This window comes from Neodiprion lecontei, chromosome 5, assembly GCF_021901455.1.
Source record: "Neodiprion lecontei isolate iyNeoLeco1 chromosome 5, iyNeoLeco1.1, whole genome shotgun sequence".
NCBI classification, from domain to species: Eukaryota; Metazoa; Arthropoda; class Insecta; order Hymenoptera; family Diprionidae; genus Neodiprion; species Neodiprion lecontei.
In genome coordinates, this window is record NC_060264.1 from 2,516,872 (window position 1) to 2,540,716 (window position 23,845).

Consider the following 23,845-nt stretch of genomic DNA (forward strand, 5'->3'; position numbering starts at 1 on the left):
CTCTATTGTTGTTATTATTATTATTATTTTTCTTTTTCTAAGCTACAGTAATTACAATAATTAGACATAAGGTTTTTTCTTTTTTTTTTTTATTATCCAATATAACTTTGTTATCAATCGATAGAAACAGGGTCTTGAGAAAAAATATCATTACTTCAATCGCGACTAATAATAAAACTGAAGAAAGAAAAAATTAACCGGTTCAAATTTAAATTATATATTTCAACTTGCAGTCACAAATTTTATTTTGAAGTGTGACAACTGGAGTTTTTTTTACTCAAAAACTCAGAAGTGACTGTGAGGTAAAAGTCAAAGTAGGTAGATCAGCTAACACAATGAATTCGCAAAGTAAATTGTATGAGATTTTACAAGAAACTTTGTATTTCATCAATAACTATTAACGAGTTTTCCTTCATTAAGTTATTTTGTTCATTTCAAAGTGTATTTCCGAGCATTTACAGATTTTAGAATGGATGGATTAGACTTTCGAGACGCACACACGTTAGCTGCGACGCTATATGGAGTGAGAAGTGGTACGTCGGTAAAACAAGATGATACGTAAGTAAAGTATGTGATTCATGATCCATCTTGTAATTATCGTTGGTTGAACCTGATAAATTATTACCAACAGTAACAAAAGATCGATTTAAATTCAATTAAATAGAAAATCATAACAATTCAGGCTCTGATTCACATTATATGGATAGTAAATTAATTGTAGCTATTCAGACAAACAGTCTTCAGGTTGTGTATCAATGAGAAAAAGGAGGACAAATATCTCGAAGTGCGACGGAAAAGTTGATTCGGCATGATATTGGAAAATCACGTATAAATAAATTTGGATACATATAAACAGAATTGATTCAGTGATTGATGGAGAACTTTACTGACGGCACTTACTTTTCTGATGTTCAGTCAAGGATTTTTAACAATAATTTGACCAGGATCTGAACATGCGTCCATTAGTTTGGTCTCAGTGTCAATCGCATGCCACCTGAGGTAATGCCGTGTGATATTAAATATATCTGTATATGTGGATCGCTCAGTAACAGATTTCATTTAATCTGCCATTCGGGCCCCAGCCAAGATGATAAGAACGACAATCCTTATGCCTCGCTTTCCGTTGGTGCGCCGTCCTCCAATATTGGTACTATGAGATTGTCCTTAGACATCAGATTATATTTTATAACAAACGCTGTAAACCTGTAAAGTTTAAATCGATCATACACTCGTAAAGGATATAGGTGAAACAGTCTTCTTTTTCTTGGTGTAATTGGACTTATTTGTCATGTATATCCAGGACATGCTCGGAAGTGACTGCTTGGATACCTCTCGAGCAATTTGGGCACAGTTTGTTGGTCAAAAAATATAGTTATGAATATAAATGAAGCATAACTACAAGGCCTTTTCATTGTTGAATGAACAAAAGTGGAAAATTGGAGTTAGTGTTGAGAGGTAAGCCAAGACGCTTTATTAAAACATTTTATAACCCACCTGCGACAAAGGAATGTCTCATTTTCGAACTCGTCAAATATTGACTGATGGTGAAAATAGGCGTGTGAGAAGATCCTGTAAACTCGACGACATACAGAGCCAAGTTTTGCGACAGATGACTCTTTGATGCTGACTCTGCAAAGTAAATGTGACAGTAACGTAAGCTTATGCACAGGATAAAATTATATAAAAAGTTGAGTACACGGTAAAGAAATAGTGACTAGAAAGCATGGAGGTTTAAACAGAGTATCCAACATGCGTCAGTGAGAAAAGTGTGAGTTATGGTTGAACAACAACTCGGAAACTCTGATCACCTGCTTGGGAAGTATTTATTGCTGTTGAGTAGGCAAGCGGCACCATCCAAAGTATGCCGAGTGTAATCGATCGCTGGACATTCCTTTGGCGTTTTGTGAGCGGCGCATAAAAATATCCACTGTTCAGTGGCAGTCATCTGAGTGCAAGTCTCGGGGTTACACTCCCCTTGGAGTCTCACTGCTAATCCGTTCAATTCCATGCAGAACTGCCTCAGGTGTTCGTATTTCCAAACTCCCTCGTCCTGACCATCAGGCATACCAAGAATGAGCTCAATGTTCGAAGGCTCTCGTCTTATTATCTGTTGTATGTACTGTTGCACTGCAAGTGTGCTGTCCATTTCCTCAAACGGCTCATCTGGCCAGCGGCAAAAATCCTATTGGAAATTTGTTTTCCTCTATTTATTTTGAAAGAAATTATGCACAGTGTACGATAACAGGGTCAAACAACCTTGAAAGGAATTTAGTGGGAACAGGTTAAAATGCAGTTGCAGATACATCGGAGGATATTTTGGGGTATAATTTATACATTCGGTCAATTAGCAGAGATGCTTCCGGTATCGCGGTTACGATAATTAAACAAACAGTGCGCTTGACATAAGGACGTTCTTCGAACCTGTTGGAAATAGAAGTAGAGTGATCTGTCAAATTCAAAATTTCAACGTCTGTCAAGGACGGGAGAAAGGATTTTCCAGGAATGCGACAGCGAGTCGGATGCGAGTAGAGGTTGAATATTATAGATAACTTGATGAGAATACGTGCGAATTGTGAGTTATTATTTCATGTCAAGAGTGTATCATTGATTTTCGGAGCGACGTGTCGGTGGTGAATGGCGGTGAAAATCGAGCTCATAGAGGACCAAATATCAGGCAATTCTAAGAGCAATTGATTTTTATACATTAGCAGTATCATAATATTGTAAATTGATTATTTTTTATTAACCTTTGCCTTTGTTCCGGGCCTATTTCTTCTTAACAAAGATCCGTCCGCCATCTTCATTTTGCCAGTTGTTGCACTCGACCGACAAACACATGCATGCGTGATGCGGTAGTGCGCTCAAGCCTTAAAAATATCTTGGTCGCTAGATGGCATGAAGATCGGGAATCGAACCAAAAGCCGAACTTATCGATATGACATTACCGATCGATTATAAATATATAATATAAATTTTACGAATGGGTATTTTTCAATTAATCATCAAGATTACGAATATTGTGTCCAATCCACTGAACTATAGTTGTATTATACATATAGTTCAGTGGTCCAATTCCCTAGGTAATACAAACATGTGCTAAGCCGCTCAAGCTATGTTCACTTTTTTCTGCTTACCACAGAAACAGAATGAGTTCATTCGAATGGACGAAAAGTGATTGACTTTTAAGTATGAGAATTTTTTTGCCGAGGTATACGGTTTCAAATCAATGTTTAATATGATCATTTTATGGGTGGTGCATCGACGATGATTTTATTTACAAGATAATTCACTATAGTGATTCATGCACGCATAAGCATACAAATACGCCACATTCATAAGAAAAAAAAAATTCTATTGTGCATAAAAGAGCGTACAAAGGTATTTAATACAATAATTATTTGGTAAGTAATTGTTTTATCTGGAATAAAAATATTCTGTTCTCATGGGAAAACGAATTCTAATGTAACAGTACTCGCGTCTGGACTTGGACTCGAGCTAGCCGAACTTAAGGTCTCATCTTTAATTTTGAGATTATTTGAATCCTTATCCTTGCTTTTATTATTATCTTTGTCCTTATCCTTTTCTTTGTCCTTATCCTTGTCTTTATCTTTGTCCTTGTCCTTTTCCTTGTCCTTATCTTTATCTTTATCTTTAGTTTTATCCTTCTCTTTTTTATCCTTGTCTTTTCCATGCTTGTGATCATGTTTATGCTTGTGTTTATGTTTGTGCTTCTTCTTGTCTTTCTTCTTCTTCTTACCCTATAGAGAAAGAAAAGAAAATAAGTGTTCTGAAATTCTCATGGCAGAGTTAGATACTAAGGCAAGAGAAAAGAAACCAAGGAGGTGAGGCTTTACCTTATTTGCAGAATCTCCCTTATGTTTGTGGTCCTCCTGTTCTTTCTTGAACATCCCAGGCTCGAAACCAACAGGGCCCTGTGTGCCCATAATTCCTGGCAAGGATGCAGAGTTGTCACTGTAGTATTCCGATTTAACTTTACCCTCATTTGATCCCGGGGTTTTATCATCCTTGTAACAACAAAAAAAGGAATAAACATCGGGTACCACATATGAAATACCCACAGAGATTGAATTTAGATCTGTTCGAAACATGTTCATACCTTTTGTTTTTTAGCTTCAGGGCCACACTCAGAAGACATGTTATTAGACGGACCAGGTAGGTCCTTACTCGGAGAAGCTTTCCTTTTATTCTGAACAAGCACGACTTCAATGTCAGGTGGAGTTTCGAGGTTCACATTGACCGGGTTTGGTTGTATCTAAATACATCATCATCCATTACTTTTGGAATATCGTAATAAGCGTAAGAAAGATTCATTACAAATTCGATTCGGCTATGAAATATCCCAAGTGTTATAACACTAATACTTTTTATCGAAATATTTTTGGACATTAAAAATTTCAGCAAATCCATTTTTCACTCGATTTTGCATACTAAATTTTATATTATTATCAGAGTATTGAACATTCATTACATCACGCTCTGGGCTAATATGAGGTCCGACTTTTCTCGGTTTGGTGATGGCCGCAAGCTCTGGAATTGGTATACAGAGAGGTCGTTTACTGCCATACAAGGTATAGTAGAGATCAACCAAGTCGCACCTCAGCTTTGTATCGTGAGACAGCATGCCGCTAAAACATAATTGTCACAATGATAGTCAAGTCGTGCATTATACAGGGAATATTTTCAACAATACAAACAGAAATATTTACTTGATCAAATTCCAAATACGATCGACAAGATCAGGTTTGTCCAGTCTATGTTTATGGGCTCTTTCAAATGGTGGGTTTTCCACAATCAGCCTAACTAATCTGTGCCGCACCCCAGGGTGAGGATCCATTTCTGCCATGTCGAGTAAGAACTCCATATCCTGCCATTTGCCATCTACTCTTGTAAAGTCTATCAATGCTTCCAATGCAGCTAACCGAACATCTGAAAAGCAGACAAGACAGTGCTCTGAAACTGGGAGCTTCTAAAGTGAGGAGAAAAAGAACCACGCCATATTTTTTTTCGGAGACAACTTACCAATAAATTGGCCATATGCAGCGTAAGCTCTGAATAAATGCGGATTACTAGGTAAATGTCCAAATTTCTGTAATATTCTTATGACCTTCAAACACGCGACACTGACCGTGTACTTGTAACATGGCAGCAGTTTCTCTAAATTTAAATTCCTCGTTACTTCTTCAAGAATGGCTTTCGTGTCTATCGACAGCGACTCTGCAGTAATAGCAGTGCTGTGAGAAACATTCCAAAATAAAACACGATAGCTGTAAGACTATGGACAGAGGAAGGTATAGCTCAATAATTACCCTTGTTGCACGCTGATCACTGGAGTAACAGTCGCCCCTAAGGCGTCAACCAAAGCAGCTCTATAATAATTGTCCGAGTAGCGATTTTTACTATTGTCATTGTACTTGAATAAGTCCATCAAAAAAGTCAAGACGTCTGGCGGGCATATGCCATGTGCGTTGCGCAAGCCAGCCATAGCGACGGGAATTGTCTGTAAAAGAAAAAGCCAAGTGATGCCACGTTTTAACTGTGATACTAAAATCCGGGGTCTGATTCTACTTTGTGGCTTCTTTTGCCCACCTTCTGTAGAAAATAATGCTGGAAATTAGTGAAGTTATTTTGCTTTATAATTCTTCGACAAGATGCAGAGCCGAATAATTTTCTAAAAATTGCCAACATAGCTGGAGGACCAGCCCACGTCGCTACCATTGCGTTAGCCACCTGGAAAAAAAAGATTTTCATCAATCACTGCACATGGCAAGCTTAAAAAAACCTGTTCAATTAAATAATACACAAACCTTTGTCAAGCAGTGAGCGGCTCGACACCTGACTTTATAATAACAATGTTCGTTTTCAATCGTATCAGTCAAAGCTAATCTAGTAGCAGGAGTAGAATGATTTTGAAGAGCCTCGATGGCCTCCAATTGAGCAGTAACGTCTCTTTCATGTCTTAATTGATATTGCCACTGATAATCAGGTTGCTCGATTTGCACCGCTCGCATCAGCGTCATTTCCGGGTCTAATCGGATCCAGAGTACTGGTGAATCGCTGAAATTGATTTATAAATATCTCTGATAATTCGTGTGGATTTATTATATCGCATTAAGAATTGTAAAACTTATCAGATGCTCACTCCATAGCTGACAGATCCATATCGACCTCTTCTCCAGTGCAGAGAGGAATCTTTTTCTTCTTATTTCGTCTACTTTTGCTGTGGCAAGTTATATCTGCTTTAGCGACAGTGCCTTCAATCTGTAGTGTGTGTTTAAAAGTACCATCCAGTTCTTGAATGTTCACCAGTAAAGGTCCAACGTATTTTCTTATGCCTCTCTGGTTTGTTGTATCTTGACGAATTTCCAACTCTACGGTATTCCTGCAATGGAAGTTTTTTAAATAAGTTGATAATCTCTTCGTAACTCTTCTCGACTGAATTATAAACACAGTTACCTTTTTCTATTGAAAACGAAGCTAAGGCTGAATTTCGCATGACCACCTGTTCTGACCCACTGATCGATGAACACAGCCATATCTTTACCAGTGACTGTGAAAATCGCCTTTGTAAATACATTTGTGCTGATCAGCATATGCGACCATAAGCCAGAGTCAATTTTCTGCTGCGCAGCATTGGCGGCCAGAGATAATTGCTTGTTGAACACCTCAAAACAGTAAAGTAAGTTTAGATGAAGGTCAAAAAAAATATGTTCTTCAAAAATTCAAATTATCACCAACTTGAAGTCACCTGCAAAAGAAGTTCTTGTCCGATCCTGTGCTCCAACATTCTAATGACCAAGTGTGCCTTCTTCCGTAGTACCTCGATGTACTTAGGCGACATGGTGTGGAGATTTCTGATGGGAAAGTAAAACCCTGGATCTGGGACCCTTGGTACCGGAGCTGGCGTGTTAGCAGCAATAGGCAAGGGGGCTGGCGGTTGGGAGGGGTCCAATATTATTCCTCCAAACTGCTCCTCATACTTAACCACTTCTTGCAACTCCTAGCAATACGAATCACTGATCATATTTCACGTGAAATAAGCCTCGAGATGACTCTTTTAATTAATATCTAGACCAAAGAATGAAATTAAGTCAATATCTCACCGATTGAACCCATTCACGATATTCATTGTTACCAAAACATTTTTTTGCATAAAGCCCGGTTAGGTAAGTTGAAATCCCCTTAGGAAGCCAGGTGTCAGACCAATTCTGCATTGAAATAAAGCACCCAAAGAACTGCTCGGCAATTGCCTGCGCCATAGCCTTCTTGGTGATGTAAACCTGATCAATAATCGCTGTAGAGTGTAATAAATTTGTGCTGAAATTGAAAGTTGTCATTAGGAGAAAATTGTTCGCAATGGTTCAAATATGAGTAAGAAACTTACTCACTTCAAAATACTCATTGTTGCATAGGCGTTGATATCCTCATCAATTTCGTCAACGAATACTTGTTTATAGCACGAGTACGGATACCTATTTGAAAGAGTTTCTTCATAAAACTCAAAGGCCTCATGCATGTACTTTGCTGAAACTTTGAGAGACGGTAGAAGTTGGGGAAGACAAAAGTGAGTGACTTCGTGCATGTAGGGATCGACAAATATTTCAAATGGCCTGAAAATTGTAAACAAACATTATTTTTAGACATCATTTTTGGACTTCGAGCAAAGGCAACAGTTTCCGTCGTACCCAACGGCTAAAGCGATGTTCGGAGCACATGCAGGGGTGTTTAAAACATAGTGAAACGTTTTTCTCCGCATGTCTGGAGTGTATACAACTTCTACCAAGTCTCCACAAGAAACTGCCGTCATTGAATCATCAACTGTGAATTCCAGCTTCCAGGTACAAGGCTCGGCAAAGCTATCGACGCAAGGAAACCACAGTCGAGATGAGTTTTCATAGCTGTACGTGTACATGTGTGCCCCTCTCTAGAAAAATAATGAAGAATATGACATATCATACAATTATTTATAATGAAAGAAAAAAGGAGTGATTAGTAGAAACGTGCGGATACCTCAGCTAAATTTCCTTCACAGTCTGGTAATACAAAATGAACCCCACCCTGAGGTTGTTCGAGTGAAAACTCAATCCCTATTCTCAGACCTCTTCCTTCTCCGACTAGATGAGCAGCATCTGGTGGTACTTGAATGACTAATTCACCAGAGTTGTTATCTGGGTCGACTCGCTGAGCAGCGGCCAAATGATGAGTGGAATAAAATTCCAAGGATCGTCTGAGGCACAAAATATCATGGAGCAAATGGAAATTCAGATTGCATTTAACAGAGCAAAGGTTTTAGAACAGCTTACTGTTTTCCATCCCCCTGACAAATGTCCAAAAATGGATCAAAGTACTGAAATGGCGCCTCGTAAGTGTCATTTAAACAAACACGGTAGATTCTGCATTGCTTGGCATTTAGCTTAATCAGGCGTAGAGTGTCCCTGAGCGGTACGATGGTCAGCTCGACGAAACCCTTGAGGATATTAAAAAGAAACGAAAAATACAAGCAATGTGAAGAACAGCCAGGACACTGTAAATACTGTAAACAAACTTACAATTATGCTTTTCCGTTGGAAGCTTATTCCAGTCAAACTCAAAATTTGATGAGCTGTAAAAAGAGAAAACAGTATTGATAGTACTCTTTGTCTCAAATCAAAGATCACAGATGATAGTTTGACCTGCTTTAATTTATTTAAAGTAATTCTGAAAAGTGGTTATGACTGCATAACCTAAAAAATCAAAGATCGATAAAAATTAAATACTACTTGGAATACTTATAATTTATAGGGTCGGCTGTTATCAGCCGTTTTTTCCTTCTTCATGTTTCCATTGATGTGACGATTAAAATATCTTCCTCATAACAGAATTACTGAAATATCTCTGTACTTTGGCAGCTATTGCCCCATCTACTTGTAGTGTTTTCGGTTATGTCAAGCATCGCTTCGAGAATCGATTCGTACTGGATACTTATTTTCGATTCGTTACAGGATAAGAGCAATAAGAGTCCATCGAAATTTTCAGGTATCATTACTTCGTGCGCTTCGTGCTATTACTTCACATTCCATCACATTCCATCCAAGAAAACTGGAGTGTGACCGAGTATGACAACGTATAACCTATCTTTGACTTTGCTGTACAAATGAGTTAACCTAGCCATATTCGCATTTGTGCCTTCCTTCTTGCCATGATTGTATTTTGGGGTGGCAAAGTGCCAAGGATGCCTAACTGAGTACAACTGACCGACATGGCGGCTCGCGCGTCGTTCTAATCCTTTATTTAAAAGATATAACGTATACAATAATGTTACCCTGATGTATTTTGTTTAGAATTGAGTAGTTGATTTATAGTGTTTAACTAACAACGCCAACGAGTAAACAATTGAGATACTATTTTAGGTAGGACAGTGAAGGGAAATGGATGCAAAGAATGAAGGCACAGCGTAAGTTTGTTTGTCCACTCTTATCTAATTTTCGATTTGTTTGCATTCTGATTTTTTCCGCTTGATTTACGGTGACTTGAGCACAGCGGAAATGTATTTTGATATTAAATTTCACGAAGTATTCGAACACAGAAAACCTTGTCTGAAAACTATTTCAAACGATCTTTTGACCAAAACAGGTGATACAGAAAGTTTGTTGATTCACAAATTTGTCCTCAATTATCGGCAATCGAGTGTTTCATTCAATTTATGTAATATACCTGCATTACAAAGTTCAATGTTTTCACTTATGTGACAATCCAAGGTACAACCTTGTCGAAACTATTTCATCGCGCCGTATCTTTAACAACGTTATTATCAAATATACTTTGCAATTAAATCATTGTGACCATAGACGATCGCAGCATTTTTTTTGCAAAAATGAATGCATGGCTTGCTTTTACTTTTGCCAAATATCCAAGTAAATCGATGTAAATCAATCCTTTCATCCTCTGATAAGTCTACAATGAGACTTGAAATATATTGAAAAATGGAATTTAATGAATAATTATCTTTTATTTTTCATTGACAGTGAAGAAATTTGTAGTAATAAGGAAATCAGTCTGCCCGAGGTCACGGCTAGCCTTGAAATGCTCACTGTTACCCCAGATGTTAACCAAAAAGTGGTTACCAAACGGGTGTTCAGGAAAAGAATTCCCAGAACTGATATGTCTGTAACAGCGAATCGCAGGTAATATCAAGACAAAACTGGAGGATTAGTTTCTATTCAGAAGATAAGAATTGTTTTTGCAGATTTTCTTAGCTCTCCTTCATAAAATCATATTTTTTGAATTTGAATCTGTTAGGTGCAGTCAGAAACCCAGAAAAAGACGTTATTCCGAAATGGAAGGAGATGCAGACATCACCGGGTATTACTTGGACAAAAATTTACAACTTTCTCCAAAGAAGCTGGAAACTATATTAGAGGAAAGGACGGGCCCGGGTGAAAGCAGCGTACTTATTGGAGCTAAGAAGTTCAAAAGAATGATTGAATTTCAAGTAGAGCCGACAGCTTCTAAGCTGAAAAAAAGGCGGGCTAGGGTGAAGAAAGTTTTCGGTTCGAATATCAAGCACAGAAGGAGATGTACAACAATGGAGGTGTTGTTCGCCAAGTTGAATACCATGCAGCCAGAGTCATCTCCTGAATTTGAGGGCGAAGATAAGTGAACAAGAGATTTGATCAAACTACGCTGATTGAATTCACTAGTTGCATATTATAAAATTATCATAAGACTGTATAAATATTAATTTAAGTTTGATAGATACGAATACAATCAATGAGAAATAGTGAAACTTGTATTTGAGTAATAAGCTAAAGGTCGTGCAAATGAAGTTATCACTACTATACAATTGACGGCTATAAGTTCCTGAATTTATACAATTTTCTTTTTCTTTGATTATGAGTTTTGTACCGATAGAAATCGTATTATAGCATACAGTATAACAACTCATCTCTCTAAATATAACTAGTACACCAGAGACTGTTCATTTCAATCTATACTAAATCACATTGAATTTGCAGCTATTATAATGATTTCTACGAATGATGCAGTTTTAGTTATTGAATGATTAACAATAGATAATACATAAACTGGGTTTACCAGTCTTTCCAGATCCAATAACAATATTAAAGTAGAAAAATGTGAATAGATTTTGATTATTTTTGTTTATTAGACATCTGTGAAAAGTAGTTATAAAATTTCGTTTATGCAATAGTTTAAAATTTTGTATCCCGATAAGTACCCTGATAAACTTCCTATATTATAAATCTTTTAAGACATTAGTTGAAAATTAAATTGCGTGGAATTAAAAATTAACAGATCTTTTTATTATTACCGTGTGTAAGGAATCGTAACAACATGATTATATACATGTATACTGTATCGGTATAAATATGTATATAATATATATTTTTAAATCGAAAGTGTTTTTTAAACATTTCAACACAAATATGAATAACATAACCACAGACAGACCTTTACGGACGCAATGGATATTAAGTAACAAGCACGATAACATATGTATATAAAAATAACATGTTTACTCATGAGAAAAGAAAATCAGATACTTAATTTATCACTGTTGGAATGCAAATTGTACAAAATATCATAGCGATTGAATGATTAGCTATTTTTAATCACACAGTTAGTGGAGCCTTTAGCGCATCCTTCGTACTCTCGTAGATTTCCCTTGTGCATTTCGTGTTCTTTACTTTTTAAGTTGACGCAAGCACAGCGGTGCTGTTCGGAGCCAGGTTCGAACAGCATTCTGGGCACCCCGATCCAATCCCTCTCTATTCCACCACTAAAATAAAGATAAGTATTGAAAAATGCAGTTACTCTAAAAGCATTAGAATGCTAATGAGCGAATCTTGAAGAAAATTCCTCAGACCTCAATCCTGAAATTTCTACCTTCGTTTCGAGCACCACAATCTAGTCCCAACATCGGGTTTCCACTCTATATTGCAAGGAGGAAAGATTCTCTTCTTCTGCTCTTCACTAGAGTTTTCCTTTTCAGCTAAGGCCAGCATCTCCTGTATCATGTGATATTGCGACGTTGGATTACCATCACTATCGTAATATCTCCCAATGAGTTTCCCTTTGTACGTGTAATCCTTGGCGTAGAACCCTGTCCAATCGCTCAGAGACTTGATTTGGGATGGCTTCAGGCTGGAAACGTCGTCGGTCAATCCTTCGGCACTGAAGTCCCCTGTGACGAAGGCCAGCGACGCATCACGCCCTGTTACAAATAGAAGAAATCGACGTGATATAATAATTTATCTTACAGTCTTACAGAATATGAAAATAATCAAAATAAAATTCTAGAACATAATATGCATTGTGCTATGTAAAATAACAATTTTATCTAATTTTGGTTTTATTTTACTCTACTAATAGCAACTAGACCCTTTTCATATTGCAGCTTGAAATAGGCTTTCAGTTTCTCACCGACAAACGACTGGTACGATCCTCCAGGTCCGTAGTGTCGCTCGCCTTTGGTTACGTCATAAACCTGCCCCAGTATGGCAAGGTACAAACCATCCTCGAGATTCGTATACCGGCTGAGTTGGCTTTGCGTGAATAGCCGAACAGTTTGTTCATTTCCTTCAGAAGCTGACGAAGACGATGGCAACGAAGACGAAGCGAAGAATGGCATGAAAAATACATCGTTCCATGCAAAGTATTTCAACTTTGCAACGAGCGTTTTTTGATAATCGTAACGGTACAGGGTGTACAGCGTTACTAGTAACAGTACGATCCAAACGTATCTTCTCTTCATGATTTCTCAAGTATTATAGGTATAGAGTTTTCTGCTGTACGTTGATTAAATGTCCTATTTTCTGAGATCGCGGGGCATTGACCTTGACGCCCGTCGAAAAGGCGGAGTTTTTAAACTTAGAGAATCTTGTTATTTCTGAATGCGTTTTTTTACAAATTTTCATATTCTTATTCAGTCAGCTTTGTTGGAAGACAATTGTACATTGGCGAGAGCATGATGAAAAGGCTAATCGCGCGTGATCCTCGTGACACGTTAAAAGGGTATGTTGCTATTTTAAAACTTGTGAAAACAGACCAGGCACGTACAAAACGGGATTTCTAAACATTTCCACCATTTTCAAACTAAGCAGCAGCACCAACGACGCGCGTATATGTGTACGTGTAATATAACCAGGTTTGTATACCTACTTATGAACAAGAGACTTTTGGCGCAGCGGTGCGTAGCAGGCAGGGCGCGGGCGATTAGAATTTTTTTATTGCTCTTCTTCATGCGTGATCCGGAGATTACGGTACAATAGTAAAAACTGTTGCGACGCAGTCGGCGATTTCGATCTAAGAAAGCGGCACCCGCACTGAGGCGATCAGGGGAAAATTAATCACCCGTAACCACCTGCCTATTCGGCAGTGATTAGCCAGCTTTCGCTTTGAAAATTAAACCGTAGAGGTTCTGCGCGATCACGCCTGCTGGATAATTATAACGATATATACCTAAGAGATACGTACGTGTAGCTATACCTATAAGAGACGCCCTCGTGCATGTGTGTAAAAGCAGACTTTAGTTGGCAGCAGCATCAAGTGCGGGACAAACCGAGGGGCGGAAGTAAGAGAAAAGTGAAGAAACTTCTGCAAATGGCAGTCAACGTCGTCTAAACCAACACGAACATTGTTGGGTTCCGTTGTTTTATGTTCGTGACATAACAAAATCAGTGCACAGTTGCGTCGTTCGATCGTCGATTTTTTTCAACTAGACCAGGTGAATCCTGAGGGTTTTATTAACCAGGCAATAATCACCTACCCCGTTGACGATAGTTAATAACGTGAAAATATGGCCAAGTTAATTGAGGTTTGGCGTGGTGATAACTCGGTCATTTTGACGCGTAGACAACTGCCGCTGATCATCGACGAAAATCTCACGGTATGTAAATATGTCGCTTTTGTTATTTCTCATCAATCTTCTCCTCGTTTATCATGTTTTTCCTGATTCGGGGGGGCGGCGTTCCATCCTCAGCTGCCTTGCTCGCCGCTCGTCATCAAACTTAACCTAAGTCAGAATCAAAGCTACGTGACCCAGCCCGTATTTCTTAGCACAGTGGCGTAACGACCTAGACCTTGGAGAACTCGTCCTTCGTTTGTTTTTCTCGTAAAATAACGACGGAAAATCGCGTCTGTATTAAAAGATAGATTTTTTAGCTGGCACTGATGAACTCGTCGTTACATTTTCATGTTTACCTGTAACTTGTTTCTTTCTAACAAAGCGAACAAGAACCATTCTTAGATAGCTCGACAATTGTCATCCAGCGAAACACCGTTCGGAGTAAGGTTTCACTCGGTCCCATGTGGTCGAGATAATGTTAAAAGTTCGAGATAGGAAACGCTCATGCTGTATTGTTTGCTGGCTAGAAGTAATCGTGAACGTGCAGTCATGCTACACAAACAACGTAGCATCGGGTCGAGTAGGATCTCTGGCTTATCTACCTCTTGATTGTCTCGACCTACTTTCACACCTCTGTTACTCAAAATCATTTGGAAGTCAAAAAACTGAATTCAGGGGGAGATATAACTGCATGACAGAATTATAAATTACTTCTTAACAAGCTTTAGCCGAATCTTGTTTAAGACCATGAATTTATTGTTGATGAAAGAAAATGGGTCATCGCATTGATTTTTATAACTGTAATGCAATAATTTCAGACTGAAAAAACAAGTCTTCTACACATGTTCCTGATTCATAGTCAATTTTGTTTAGCTTGCAAATAAAACTCGAGTCGCGTTACGTACTGCTGATACAGCTGGATGCATGAATTTCATCAACATTTCTACGCCTGTCTATACACTTTGATTCAGAGTCATTACAGACATGGAAAACTGGGAAATGTTGAGCAATTGCATTTCCTGGATTATTGCCGTGGTCATAAATGATGTTGTTATTTTGTATTATAAATTCCATGCATGAATCACCCTTTGCAAAAATATCTCAACAACTACAGCAATAAATATCCTTTCTCTCAGTTCATCAAGAGATCGCTTAAGCCACATGGATTATTTAATCTTTTATCTGGCTTAAAAAAATAAATATTCAAGCATCAACATGGCTATGTAATCTTTATTATTATTTTATATTTCATGTTGTTATAACATGCAATTACAGTCTTAATTTTTGCTGCAGTGTTGCAGAAAATGTGAATTTTTCTACTTCTGCTAGTATGGAAAATTTATTATAATTTAATATATGAATGATTTATGATAGATTTGTAATAATTTTTGTGCCATATTTATAAGCAAAGATGGTATTGTGTATTGTATTGAAAAAAGAGGCACAATTCGTTGTGCTGCCAATTAATTAACACACATTTCTAATTACGCTGTATATCATTTTTCACAGATGATAATGGACGTAAATGGTTTAGGCGCAGTTTGCGACGGTCCACTAGTCAGGGGAAAACAGCTAGATGAATTTTCTAGGAAGCTGAACATGCTCACCAAAGAGGAAGCTAAGGCTTCCTTTGAAGTTACGTGTAAAGACATGCTCGCTATTCTGGGACAAGCAGTTCCCTGTGTTGGCTGCAGACGGAGGTGAGCCGAACTCTACAAGTTGCGAGTTAAATATTTTCGAACCATTTATTGATCGTAGAAATAATTTTTTGCAGCGTTGAGAGGTTATTCTACGACTTGATGAAGTCCGGCCATCCTGCGCTTGATCCTCTTGTAATAACACCCGATGGTCTTCTAACTATACGGGATGAGGTGTTGGATTCACCTCAACTATTATGTACCATGTTACAAGGGCATAGGTATGGGTTCAGAGAAAATTGAGAAGAGTCCAAGTATTTTTTAATTTTATAAAGCGTTGAAAAAATTCTTCACATTCTTTGACACGTCTTATTGTATTGTTCGTTCGTTTAATTAAACTTCATTCTTTTCTTAGCGCACGATTAAACAGCCTAGTGGATCGCCAACCTCGTAGTAAAAAATCACGCAGATGCGCCCTACACTCTTTAGAGGTGCAACGAATGCGGCCGCCACCCAGCGCTTGGAGGGACGTTTGGGAATGTATGAGAAATGCTTGCCGACAAGAAGTTGCTCTCGTTGAAAATGACTCGCTAGATGTGACGCTTGATACGTATTTGCGAAAGCACAGGTATGTGCGACGATCTCGTAATGTTTCTTGGAACTTGTTCTACCGCTAAACTAAAGCTATTTAATTATTATAGATTCTGTAGTGAATGTCGTACGAAAGTGCTCCTCGCCTCCTCCCTCCTCACTACTGAAGCTGATCCCGCCAAAGAGAAAGGTTATGTACCTGCTTTATATGCTGGAATCAGACGATGCATTCCTGAACGACATGTTCACTTGCAAACTAATACCGATTATATTAGCAATTTAATTGGAAGAGCACAGCCTGAGCTGATGGGCAGGTAAGAATACACACTGATTTTCCTTTTAGCTTGTTTCTCACCTGACTCGCGGTATAGCTTTCAAATTTGAAAGTCTATTCTATCTTTTTAATTACTGTATGCTGTACATATTCATTCCCTCACACTCTGACTGATAATAATGAATATTTTAGAGAGCGTCATGCTAAAACGTTAGAGATTGCCCAAGAAGAAGTTCTTACTTGTCTCGGTATTTGCGTTGCTGAACGATTGCATCGTGTCCATCGACGCCTGAGGGAGGAAGAAACTGTTTGCAAGGTGCTTGCTGCAGTAGCGGTTGATGCGTTATCCAGAAATTTTCAGGTAAATTTGAAGAGCGTTAGAATAATTATTTTCACTCTGTTATGAAATAACAACATACGGCATTATTTATTCACCAACAGATGGCGGTAGAGGTCAAACAAGGAATCACTCAGTTAGAACTACTTTACGAGGAACTAACAAGAGAGGAACTTGCTAAACAACAACGGCGTGAAAAGCTTCGATTGAAGCGTAAGAAGAAGAAAGAACGTCGTTATGAAACGGAGGAGAAAGAAAATACTTGCGAAGTAAGATGCATGCTATAAAAGTGGCGGAAATTGATTACTTCTAAACTATTCGTTGATTAATAAATTAACCCTCTAACCTGAACTTTATTTGCCACCAGTGCCCAAAGGATAAGTACGGGCCTGGAAGAGAACTCTCATGTCCGTGCGTAGACTCGAAGCCAACGACCCAAAACATTGACCGACATAAGGTAAAGGATTTTGGATACTATCGCACGACTTTCTTTTGGTGTAAAGAAACGGCTCATCGCTGTTGGATATTGTCACTCAAGGTCTCTTTGTTTATCAGTTGCAGGTTTTGGATCCAAAAAATAAGGGGCTACCAACGTGCAAGTGTCCAGATTGCCTTAAGAAGTCTCAAGGCGTGAGCAAAGCGAAACCTCAAACAACAACATTCCCTAATAAAAAGTCTTCCAGCGTACAAAAGAGTCCCGATAAAAAAGGGCCTATGGATCTGAAGTCAATAAGTAATTCAAGTCCTGAAATTGTAGGGCACTTATACGAAGGGTGCAAGCCTTGTCCACACTGCCGGGTGAGTTGATGATGTGAATATTATTCCATTGTGTGTTATAAAAATTTTTCTACCAACTGTAGTCATTCACATTTACATTAGTTAATTTATTTTATTGTTTTTTTTCTTTGTGATTCTCAGGAGATTATGAAACAGGACGAGGATGGGTACTGGTACTATCCCAGGGAGTTTTTGGAAGGTAGTTCAAAGGAGGTTATGGATGAACTGATGAATCAGCATTCAAACAATTTGGCTATGTGGTTGGACATGAAGAAGCAGTATACAGATGCTGTTGCCGCTTTTAGCAACGGTCGCTCTTCCAGCGAACAATCATCCCAAGACTGCGGATATTCCTCTGAACACAATGTGAGCAGTTCATCGCTACCAAGCACACCAGAAGGCTCAGAGGTTGCCTGCAGCGATAGCTGCTGTAATCGCGAAGGGGATTGTCACGATACAAGACCTTCCGAAAAGCTTGCGCATTCCAGTTCCAGTATCTCCCTGTTAAGTGAGCGAGGTGGTGGGCTAACGCTTATGCAGATGCTCGAGGTACTTACAAAAATTATTCTTCCCATTTCTGTTTCAAGCTCGTATTATTCAACCATCGGCAATAAATAATAAATAATTTCTGTATTTTTAGGATTCATACTCTTCGGAGGACGAGAGCAAAGAGAGTTATATTCCAGCGGAAGAAGTTCAAGAGTTCAAATCGCGCATGTGCCAAGTACTTGAGAAACGTCAAGAATTGCGGCAAACCCTTAAGAAACGATTTGCGATACTCTGTAGCCATCACCGACCCTTTAATATTCCACATTAAGGATTCCTATTGGGTACAGTTACTTACTAGGAAGTATTTTCAATTTCTTGGGGTTCCTTCTTTTCCGTTTTTATTCTATTTTACATTTCTACCTTGATTTACTGCCAGTGTAGATACACTCAAATGCTACTTCTCTGTTTGGTATATTTTTTACCAGAAGCATACACAGTTATGAAGAAAAGGCCCTTGAATTAATATCGCACGAATGATCATGATAATAATAATGTCGAAAATTGTAATAATAACAATGAATTATGAATAATAAGTATCGTTGGCAAATATTATGTCACTCAGCTCATGGAATAATATATATTTATCAAACTTTGGTGAAAAACAAAAAATCTGATATACAAAATATACATAATAAATCTGTAACCAAGATATTGAAACAAAAAAAAATGTCAATTTTCTCAATTTATGTGTGATTCGTAAGAATTTTTTATTCGTAACTAGTAAATACAGTAATAATCAGGACACGAGCTTATCGCAACATTCACCTGGTATATCAACAGAATAGCTTTCATACTGAATTTCTTTCTAAAAAACTGAAAATATGAAGCTTACACGAAGTTTTTTCACATACTATTAACAGCAGATAAGTACTTATTTACGTTTAGTGAGCACAACACAGTGAAAGCCAAGCGTAATCTGATCTGAGACCATATGCAGATGCATAATTAGATGCATGCTGCATTCCTTGCATATGTTGTGACGACTGTAACCTGTAACGAACGTTGTGTGTCATTGACACCTTTAATCTCTAGAGTCAGTGGCAATCAACTATTGACATATAGTATGGACTACGCTTAGGCCAGTAGAATTCGGCCAGCTGGTAGAAAGAGATAGCCACTGATGGTGGTCTACCTCCGGCTCTTTCTATTCAAGAGCGTAGCAATATGATAGAGAGAGAAAGCAATTGATGCAATTAACATATAAATAAGCTACCTGTAAATTATACATTAGTTCCCAGCGAAAGCTTTGATCTATAAGAGGGTGACAGAGACAGTTTTTTTGATAGTCTCGAGAGTATATATGTAGTGTAATACAGGGCAATTCACTTTTCAGCGAAGCAATGAAGTCTGTGATTATTGTCAAATTTATATTGGTGTTTGGGTTTTCCCTTGCCAAACAAGTTGGTGAATCATATCCAAGCGTTGTATCGCTCTTGGGACAGGTAGAAGGCCACTACAAAACTTCGAGCAATGGTCGACGATACGAAGCTTACGAAGGGATACCGTATGCTCAACCACCGATTGGAAATTTAAGATTTGGGGTAATGTTCAAGGGATGCTTTCAGACATTACCAGTTTCACTAATTTCAGGGAATCTTCGCAGGTGCCCCAACCTATTTCACCATGGACAGACGTTTTAATTGCAAGACAGTCAAGTCCATGCTGCATGCAGTACAGTTACCTTCCACCCTATCCATCTGGTAAGGTAATTGGTTCAGAGGACTGTCTTTACCTTAACGTATTTACCCCCATAAGGGGTGATAGTCTCCTACCAGTTATTTTCTGGATTCATGGAGGTGCCTTTCATTCTGGGAGTGGAGCGCAGTACACGCCGAAATATTTGCTCAATGAAAACGTAATACTGGTCACAATTAATTATAGACTCGGTCCGCTGGGTAAGTGGGTGTATTTTTGGTACGACTGTAATGATAGATCACGTATTTGCATCAATTTTCAGCAGATTGTGTGTGAAAGTGTGCATTTATTATAAATATAAATATCAGCATGCAAATTATTATTAATATCAATATGCATGAATGTTGAGGTTTTCTAAGTACCGAGGATGAGATTGTGCCTGGAAACATGGGTCTCAAGGATCAAGCAGTGGCGTTGCGTTGGGTGGCGAACAACATTAGGTCATTTGGCGGCGATCCAGCAAAAGTAACACTTTTTGGACAGAGCTCTGGAGGAGCGTCTGTTCATTATCATTATCTGACGAATCTCAGCTCTGGTTTGTTTCACGGTAAGTACTCACATTTACTCTATATATCTTGATCTTTGCGTTGTAAAACTGTATCCATAGGGGGAATGTCGTTCAGTGGAACTGCTTTACACTCTTGGAGCCTTGCTGAAGATTCTCTTGAAAAGACTAGGAAATTAGCTACCGTCGTTGGTTGTACAACTTCCAACGTAAAGCTGATGATCGACTGCATGAAAGCACGACCTGCAGATCGGATAGTACAGGCTCTTGAAAAGTTTATAGTAAGTACCATTGGAATTGATTTAGCAAAACGAAAACCTAAAGACATTTCATTAGTTTTGGAGGGCCAGTCCCCATGTTCCGTTCGGACCAGTTGTCGAGAAAGAAGGTAGCGAATTAACGTTTATCAATCGACCACCCATTGAAATAATAAGTTCTCGTAAAGCACAAGACGTGCCATGGATTGTGGGCATAGTTAGCGAGGAGGGTCTTTATCCCGCTGCTGGTAAGATATTTATTGGCACCGATTTTGAGCTGTATTTGAATTGTTACAATACTCTGATCATGTTCGATCAGATTATGTGACCAATGACACGATCCTCCAAGAGATGAACGATCGCTGGGATACGATAGCGCCACATCTGCTGGATTATTATTACACAATTCCAAACGTTGATCATGCAAATATTTCGAGCTTGATAAAAGAGCATTATCTTGGAAGTGAACAATTCAGCAGATCGACGTTCAATCAAACGGTACAAATGATCGGGGACCGGCTGTTTGTCTACAGTTGCGATAACGCTGCAAGATTACAGGCACGATTTAACAAGAGCCCTGTCCGATTTCATCAATTTACATACAGAGGCAATCACAGTCTGAGCAACTTACTGTGTGCCTGTGACGAAAACTTTGGTAAGTTTTATCGAGACACTTTGAAAGCAACGCTCTCGACCGAGTTGAATTACATTTGTATTCCTGCTTGTATTCTGCAGGAGTCAGTCACTCCGATGAGCACTTGTATGTTCTTAGTACAAATTTCAATATAACTTTACCGCAAGACTTAAAAATGCAGAAGAAGCTGCTCAAATTTTGGACATCATTTGCGATAGATGGGTAAGTTTTATCAAGCGATCCCATTTCCAACAATCTATCTTAAGAGTATGATCTTTGCATGGAACTAACAAACAATAAATCATTTTTCAGTTCACCTAACGTCGGGGTGGAGTGGCCCACGTTGAATGAGTGTGCAGGTGAAATGTGTTATCTGCAGATTGCTGGACCGAATAAAATTGACGTTCAAAGCAAACCTGAGTTCGGACAGAAAAACTTCTGGCATTCTATCGGTTTCAACGAAAATAATTATACTTTAGCAGCTTGAAATATGATAACAATAAATTGATCCGTTTTCAGATTTAGATTTTGTGATCCTATAAACTAGGATTGGTTCAAAACTTCAATCACAAAATAGGGCATAATATAAGCAAAAACCCAATGGTTAAATAATATAATTTTTATTAAACGTGAACAATACACGTACAATCATTGCAAAAAGTTAAACTGATGCATAAATATCGAAGCTCTAACAAAGCTACTGTACATACCTACCCAGAATATTACTTATTTTGTAAATTTTTACAGAATATACAAGCAGCATAAGCTTTACTGGATTTCTAGAAACCGTTTAATGAATATATTGAGCTATACACAAAGAGGCATTTGTTCCGCCAAACCCAAATGCATTCTTCAGCGCGATTCTTCTCGATGTTCCCTCCCATTTTCTAGCAAAATTTCTAACAAAATTGATCTTTGATTCGCAGTTTGGATGGTTCAAATTAATTGTCGGTGGAACAAGTCCTTCTTTGATAGCCATTACTGTAAATACAGCTTCCAAATTCCCTGCAGCTCCCAGCAAGTGACCATGGGCTCCCTTCGTGCTAGATATCATCAGATTTTCACTGTGCTCACAAAACAGGGATTGTATCGCTTTGACTTCAATCGCATCGCCAAGTGGGGTCGAAGTTGCATGAGCGTTCACATAAGAGACTTGGCCAAGTTCAATGCAGGCATCGTTCATTGCTCTCCTCATAGCTAAAAATGCCCCAGAACCGTCTTCCCTGGGAGCAGTGAGGTGCGCGCCATCACCCGACAATCCGTACCCCAATACCTCTGCGTAAATTCTAGCATTTCTTTCAAGCGCATGTTCCAATTCTTCTAGAACCAATATGGCAGACCCTTCACCCATTACAAAACCGTCTCTGTCGTTGTCAAAGGGTCTCGATGCCTCTTGGGGTGACTCATTACGCGACGTACTCAAGGCCCTTAATCGACAAAATGCTGCAATGGCTAATGGACTGATACAGGCTTCTGCTCCCCCACAGACCATCAGATTCGCATCACCCCCACGTACAAAACGAAAAGCATCACCTAGAGAGTAAAGAGCAATAAATTGGAGCTGAAACGCCTCAGGTCTGTAGTCCGTGGTGGTATTTAAGAATTCCCACGATTCGACAAGTGTTCCTTGAGTGGCAATAATTATTTACCAACCAATGGCATGTGCCCCAGTTGCACAGGCAGTTGAAACAGCGTGATTAGGGCCTCTGAATCCGTATTTGATGCTAATTTGACCAGCAGCCATATTAGGTAAAATCCTTGGAACAAAATACGGGCTAACTTTACTGTAACCTTTTTTCAGGGCGTCATTAGTGTCACATACATCAACGAGATCGATCATCCCGACCCCGACAGCCACGCCAGTTTCTTCTTTATCTTTCTCTTCAACCGGCTTCCAGCTCGCATCGTTCAGTGCTTCTTCCGATGCAACCAGAGCGTATACTGTCGCCATGGACATGGTCCGCAACTGACCCTTTGAGAAATGCGAATCTATGTTCAGTTCAGTTGGCCCATTACCTCTAGGAACCAGACCCCCTGATTGAAAGGTAAAAAATTTGTTCAGATCATTTGAAACAAAACTCTTAAGACTTGATTGCTTGAAGATTGAACAAACGAAAGTAGTGTTCGTAAAGTTCAAATGTACCAATTCTGCAGGGCAATTTTTCGTACTCTTCTCTGTCGAGTTTTTTTATACCAGATTTTCCATCGATCAGAGATTTCCATGAGTTTTTGAGGCCGACACCTAGGGGGGAAACGACCCCCATTCCCGTGACGACCACACGGCGATTACGAATTTTCGAAGCCGTTGAAAGCCAGCGTGTCATCTCAGGAAATGAGCCCTAACTCTATTTCATTTCTTATATTTGGAGTAGAAGCTCTGCGAACGAACGAAGCGGATATTAATTAATTATGTGTTGAATTTACAAATTGTAATCGGTAACCGAAATCGTTTGTTTGTGCGTATTGTTCAGCGTACAACAAAATATGATCGTGTACGTACACAATTGTTGCTCCCTGTGTCGGCAACTTCTCTCTCAAAATTGACTAATTTACTCGAGTGTAGAATTTGCCGTAATAACTCATGCGAACAGAAATACGGATTCATACGGAGTGGAATTACTAAATTAAGAAGATATTAAGAGATCGTAAAAAAAAGAGGTTATGTTTGGTCATTTGTGATGCTTATACATAACCTCAAATCTTGACTCAAGAATTTTGCATATAGTAG

General features: G+C 38.7%; 7 protein-coding genes across 10 annotated transcripts; 3 read left to right on the top strand and 4 right to left on the bottom strand.

The window, feature by feature from the left end:
* Positions 1-13: 13 nt before the first annotated feature.
* On the bottom strand, positions 14-2,878 carry LOC107221182 (MOB kinase activator-like 4). The gene is made up of 4 exons (XM_015660093.2): positions 2,748-2,878; positions 1,809-2,182; positions 1,495-1,629; positions 14-1,203 (listed from the first exon to the last, which is right to left on the bottom strand). Exons 1-4 carry the CDS (start codon positions 2,802-2,804, stop codon positions 1,107-1,109), a joined length of 663 nt encoding a protein of 220 aa, XP_015515579.1. The 5' UTR covers positions 2,805-2,878; the 3' UTR covers positions 14-1,106.
* A 453-nt stretch (positions 2,879-3,331) lies between these two features.
* LOC107221178 (transcription initiation factor TFIID subunit 2) lies at positions 3,332-8,947 on the bottom strand. Its single transcript, XM_046741068.1, has 19 exons — positions 8,791-8,947; positions 8,568-8,622; positions 8,322-8,485; positions 8,029-8,245; positions 7,704-7,942; positions 7,407-7,628; positions 7,122-7,335; positions 6,767-7,018; positions 6,475-6,683; positions 6,161-6,400; positions 5,826-6,075; positions 5,608-5,748; positions 5,328-5,518; positions 5,041-5,252; positions 4,728-4,947; positions 4,490-4,646; positions 4,118-4,273; positions 3,855-4,025; positions 3,332-3,758 (listed from the first exon to the last, which is right to left on the bottom strand). The coding sequence occupies exons 1-19, from the start codon at positions 8,832-8,834 to the stop codon at positions 3,441-3,443; spliced, it is 3,672 nt and encodes a 1,223-aa protein (XP_046597024.1). The 5' UTR covers positions 8,835-8,947; the 3' UTR covers positions 3,332-3,440.
* Positions 8,948-8,998: 51 nt separating this feature from the next.
* LOC107221186 lies at positions 8,999-11,313 on the top strand. 2 transcript variants are annotated; one of them, XM_015660097.2, is made up of 4 exons: positions 8,999-9,111; positions 9,408-9,451; positions 10,023-10,181; positions 10,297-11,201. In XM_015660097.2, the coding sequence occupies exons 2-4, from the start codon at positions 9,426-9,428 to the stop codon at positions 10,655-10,657; spliced, it is 546 nt and encodes a 181-aa protein (XP_015515583.1). In that variant the 5' UTR covers positions 8,999-9,111; positions 9,408-9,425; the 3' UTR covers positions 10,658-11,201. The 2 variants fall into 2 exon arrangements, with proteins under 2 accessions (XP_015515583.1, XP_046597041.1); XM_046741085.1 differs by lacking the exon at positions 9,408-9,451 and having other exon boundaries at positions 9,023-9,111; positions 10,297-11,313.
* Positions 11,297-13,411, bottom strand: LOC107221188 (neuferricin). 2 transcript variants are annotated; one of them, XM_046741081.1, is made up of 4 exons: positions 13,177-13,411; positions 12,439-12,603; positions 11,902-12,229; positions 11,297-11,794 (listed from the first exon to the last, which is right to left on the bottom strand). In XM_046741081.1, the coding sequence occupies exons 1-4, from the start codon at positions 13,256-13,258 to the stop codon at positions 11,614-11,616; spliced, it is 756 nt and encodes a 251-aa protein (XP_046597037.1). In that variant the 5' UTR covers positions 13,259-13,411; the 3' UTR covers positions 11,297-11,613. The 2 variants fall into 2 exon arrangements, with proteins under 2 accessions (XP_046597037.1, XP_015515586.1); XM_015660100.2 differs by lacking the exon at positions 13,177-13,411 and having other exon boundaries at positions 12,439-13,165.
* Positions 13,412-13,466: 55 nt separating this feature from the next.
* LOC107221187 (gametogenetin-binding protein 2-like) lies at positions 13,467-18,673 on the top strand. Its single transcript, XM_015660098.2, has 11 exons — positions 13,467-13,903; positions 15,371-15,561; positions 15,636-15,779; positions 15,914-16,126; positions 16,200-16,403; positions 16,556-16,724; positions 16,805-16,969; positions 17,068-17,157; positions 17,256-17,498; positions 17,619-18,026; positions 18,118-18,673. Exons 1-11 carry the CDS (start codon positions 13,814-13,816, stop codon positions 18,292-18,294), a joined length of 2,094 nt encoding a protein of 697 aa, XP_015515584.2. The 5' UTR covers positions 13,467-13,813; the 3' UTR covers positions 18,295-18,673.
* A 430-nt stretch (positions 18,674-19,103) lies between these two features.
* Positions 19,104-21,899, top strand: LOC107221179 (venom carboxylesterase-6-like). The gene is made up of 8 exons (XM_015660089.2): positions 19,104-19,567; positions 19,630-19,921; positions 20,071-20,268; positions 20,329-20,507; positions 20,563-20,731; positions 20,803-21,138; positions 21,219-21,339; positions 21,430-21,899. The coding sequence occupies exons 1-8, from the start codon at positions 19,367-19,369 to the stop codon at positions 21,602-21,604; spliced, it is 1,671 nt and encodes a 556-aa protein (XP_015515575.1). The 5' UTR covers positions 19,104-19,366; the 3' UTR covers positions 21,605-21,899.
* On the bottom strand, positions 21,722-23,815 carry LOC107221189 (3-oxoacyl-[acyl-carrier-protein] synthase, mitochondrial). 2 transcript variants are annotated; one of them, XM_046741077.1, is made up of 4 exons: positions 23,618-23,815; positions 23,261-23,494; positions 22,771-23,151; positions 21,722-22,650 (listed from the first exon to the last, which is right to left on the bottom strand). In XM_046741077.1, exons 2-4 carry the CDS (start codon positions 23,439-23,441, stop codon positions 21,908-21,910), a joined length of 1,305 nt encoding a protein of 434 aa, XP_046597033.1. In that variant the 5' UTR covers positions 23,442-23,494; positions 23,618-23,815; the 3' UTR covers positions 21,722-21,907. The 2 variants fall into 2 exon arrangements, with proteins under 2 accessions (XP_046597033.1, XP_015515587.1); XM_015660101.2 differs by having other exon boundaries at positions 23,261-23,815.
* Between the last annotated feature and the right edge of the window lie 30 nt (positions 23,816-23,845).

Coding starts and splice junctions, on each gene's coding strand:
- LOC107221189 (XM_046741077.1), bottom strand. CDS start 23,441: ATGACACGCTGGCTTTCAACGGCTTCGAAAATTCGTAATCGCCGTGTG. Junction 23,152..23,260: donor AAAATTGCCCTGCAGAATTG/GTACATTTGAAC, acceptor CCTTTCAATCAG/GGGGTCTGGTTCCTAGAGGT. Junction 22,651..22,770: donor AACTGGGGCACATGCCATTG/GTTGGTAAATAA, acceptor TTTACTCTCTAG/GTGATGCTTTTCGTTTTGTA.
- LOC107221182 (XM_015660093.2), bottom strand. CDS start 2,804: ATGAAGATGGCGGACGGATCTTTGTTAAGAAGAAATAGGCCCGGAACA. Junction 2,183..2,747: donor GGCCCGGAACAAAGGCAAAG/GTTAATAAAAAA, acceptor AATTTCCAATAG/GATTTTTGCCGCTGGCCAGA. Junction 1,630..1,808: donor AATAAATACTTCCCAAGCAG/GTGATCAGAGTT, acceptor TTTACTTTGCAG/AGTCAGCATCAAAGAGTCAT.
- LOC107221188 (XM_015660100.2), bottom strand. CDS start 12,769: ATGAAGAGAAGATACGTTTGGATCGTACTGTTACTAGTAACGCTGTAC. Junction 12,230..12,438: donor ATCGTACCAGTCGTTTGTCG/GTGAGAAACTGA, acceptor TATTTGTAACAG/GGCGTGATGCGTCGCTGGCC. Junction 11,795..11,901: donor TTGTGGTGCTCGAAACGAAG/GTAGAAATTTCA, acceptor TCTTTATTTTAG/TGGTGGAATAGAGAGGGATT.
- LOC107221178 (XM_046741068.1), bottom strand. CDS start 8,834: ATGAAGAAGGAAAAAACGGCTGATAACAGCCGACCCTATAAATT. Junction 6,401..6,474: donor TTCGTTTTCAATAGAAAAAG/GTAACTGTGTTT, acceptor CTTCCATTGCAG/GAATACCGTAGAGTTGGAAA. Junction 5,519..5,607: donor AGCATTATTTTCTACAGAAG/GTGGGCAAAAGA, acceptor TTTCTTTTACAG/ACAATTCCCGTCGCTATGGC.
- LOC107221187 (XM_015660098.2), top strand. CDS start 13,814: ATGGCCAAGTTAATTGAGGTTTGGCGTGGTGATAACTCGGTCATTTTG. Junction 16,725..16,804: donor CGTTATCCAGAAATTTTCAG/GTAAATTTGAAG, acceptor ATTCACCAACAG/ATGGCGGTAGAGGTCAAACA. Junction 17,499..17,618: donor AGCCTTGTCCACACTGCCGG/GTGAGTTGATGA, acceptor TGTGATTCTCAG/GAGATTATGAAACAGGACGA.
- LOC107221186 (XM_015660097.2), top strand. CDS start 9,426: ATGGATGCAAAGAATGAAGGCACAGC. Junction 9,452..10,022: donor GCAAAGAATGAAGGCACAGC/GTAAGTTTGTTT, acceptor TTTCATTGACAG/TGAAGAAATTTGTAGTAATA. Junction 10,182..10,296: donor TCTGTAACAGCGAATCGCAG/GTAATATCAAGA, acceptor TGAATCTGTTAG/GTGCAGTCAGAAACCCAGAA.
- LOC107221179 (XM_015660089.2), top strand. CDS start 19,367: ATGAAGTCTGTGATTATTGTCAAATTTATATTGGTGTTTGGGTTTTCC. Junction 19,568..19,629: donor TTGGAAATTTAAGATTTGGG/GTAATGTTCAAG, acceptor GAATCTTCGCAG/GTGCCCCAACCTATTTCACC. Junction 20,732..20,802: donor GGGTCTTTATCCCGCTGCTG/GTAAGATATTTA, acceptor ATGTTCGATCAG/ATTATGTGACCAATGACACG.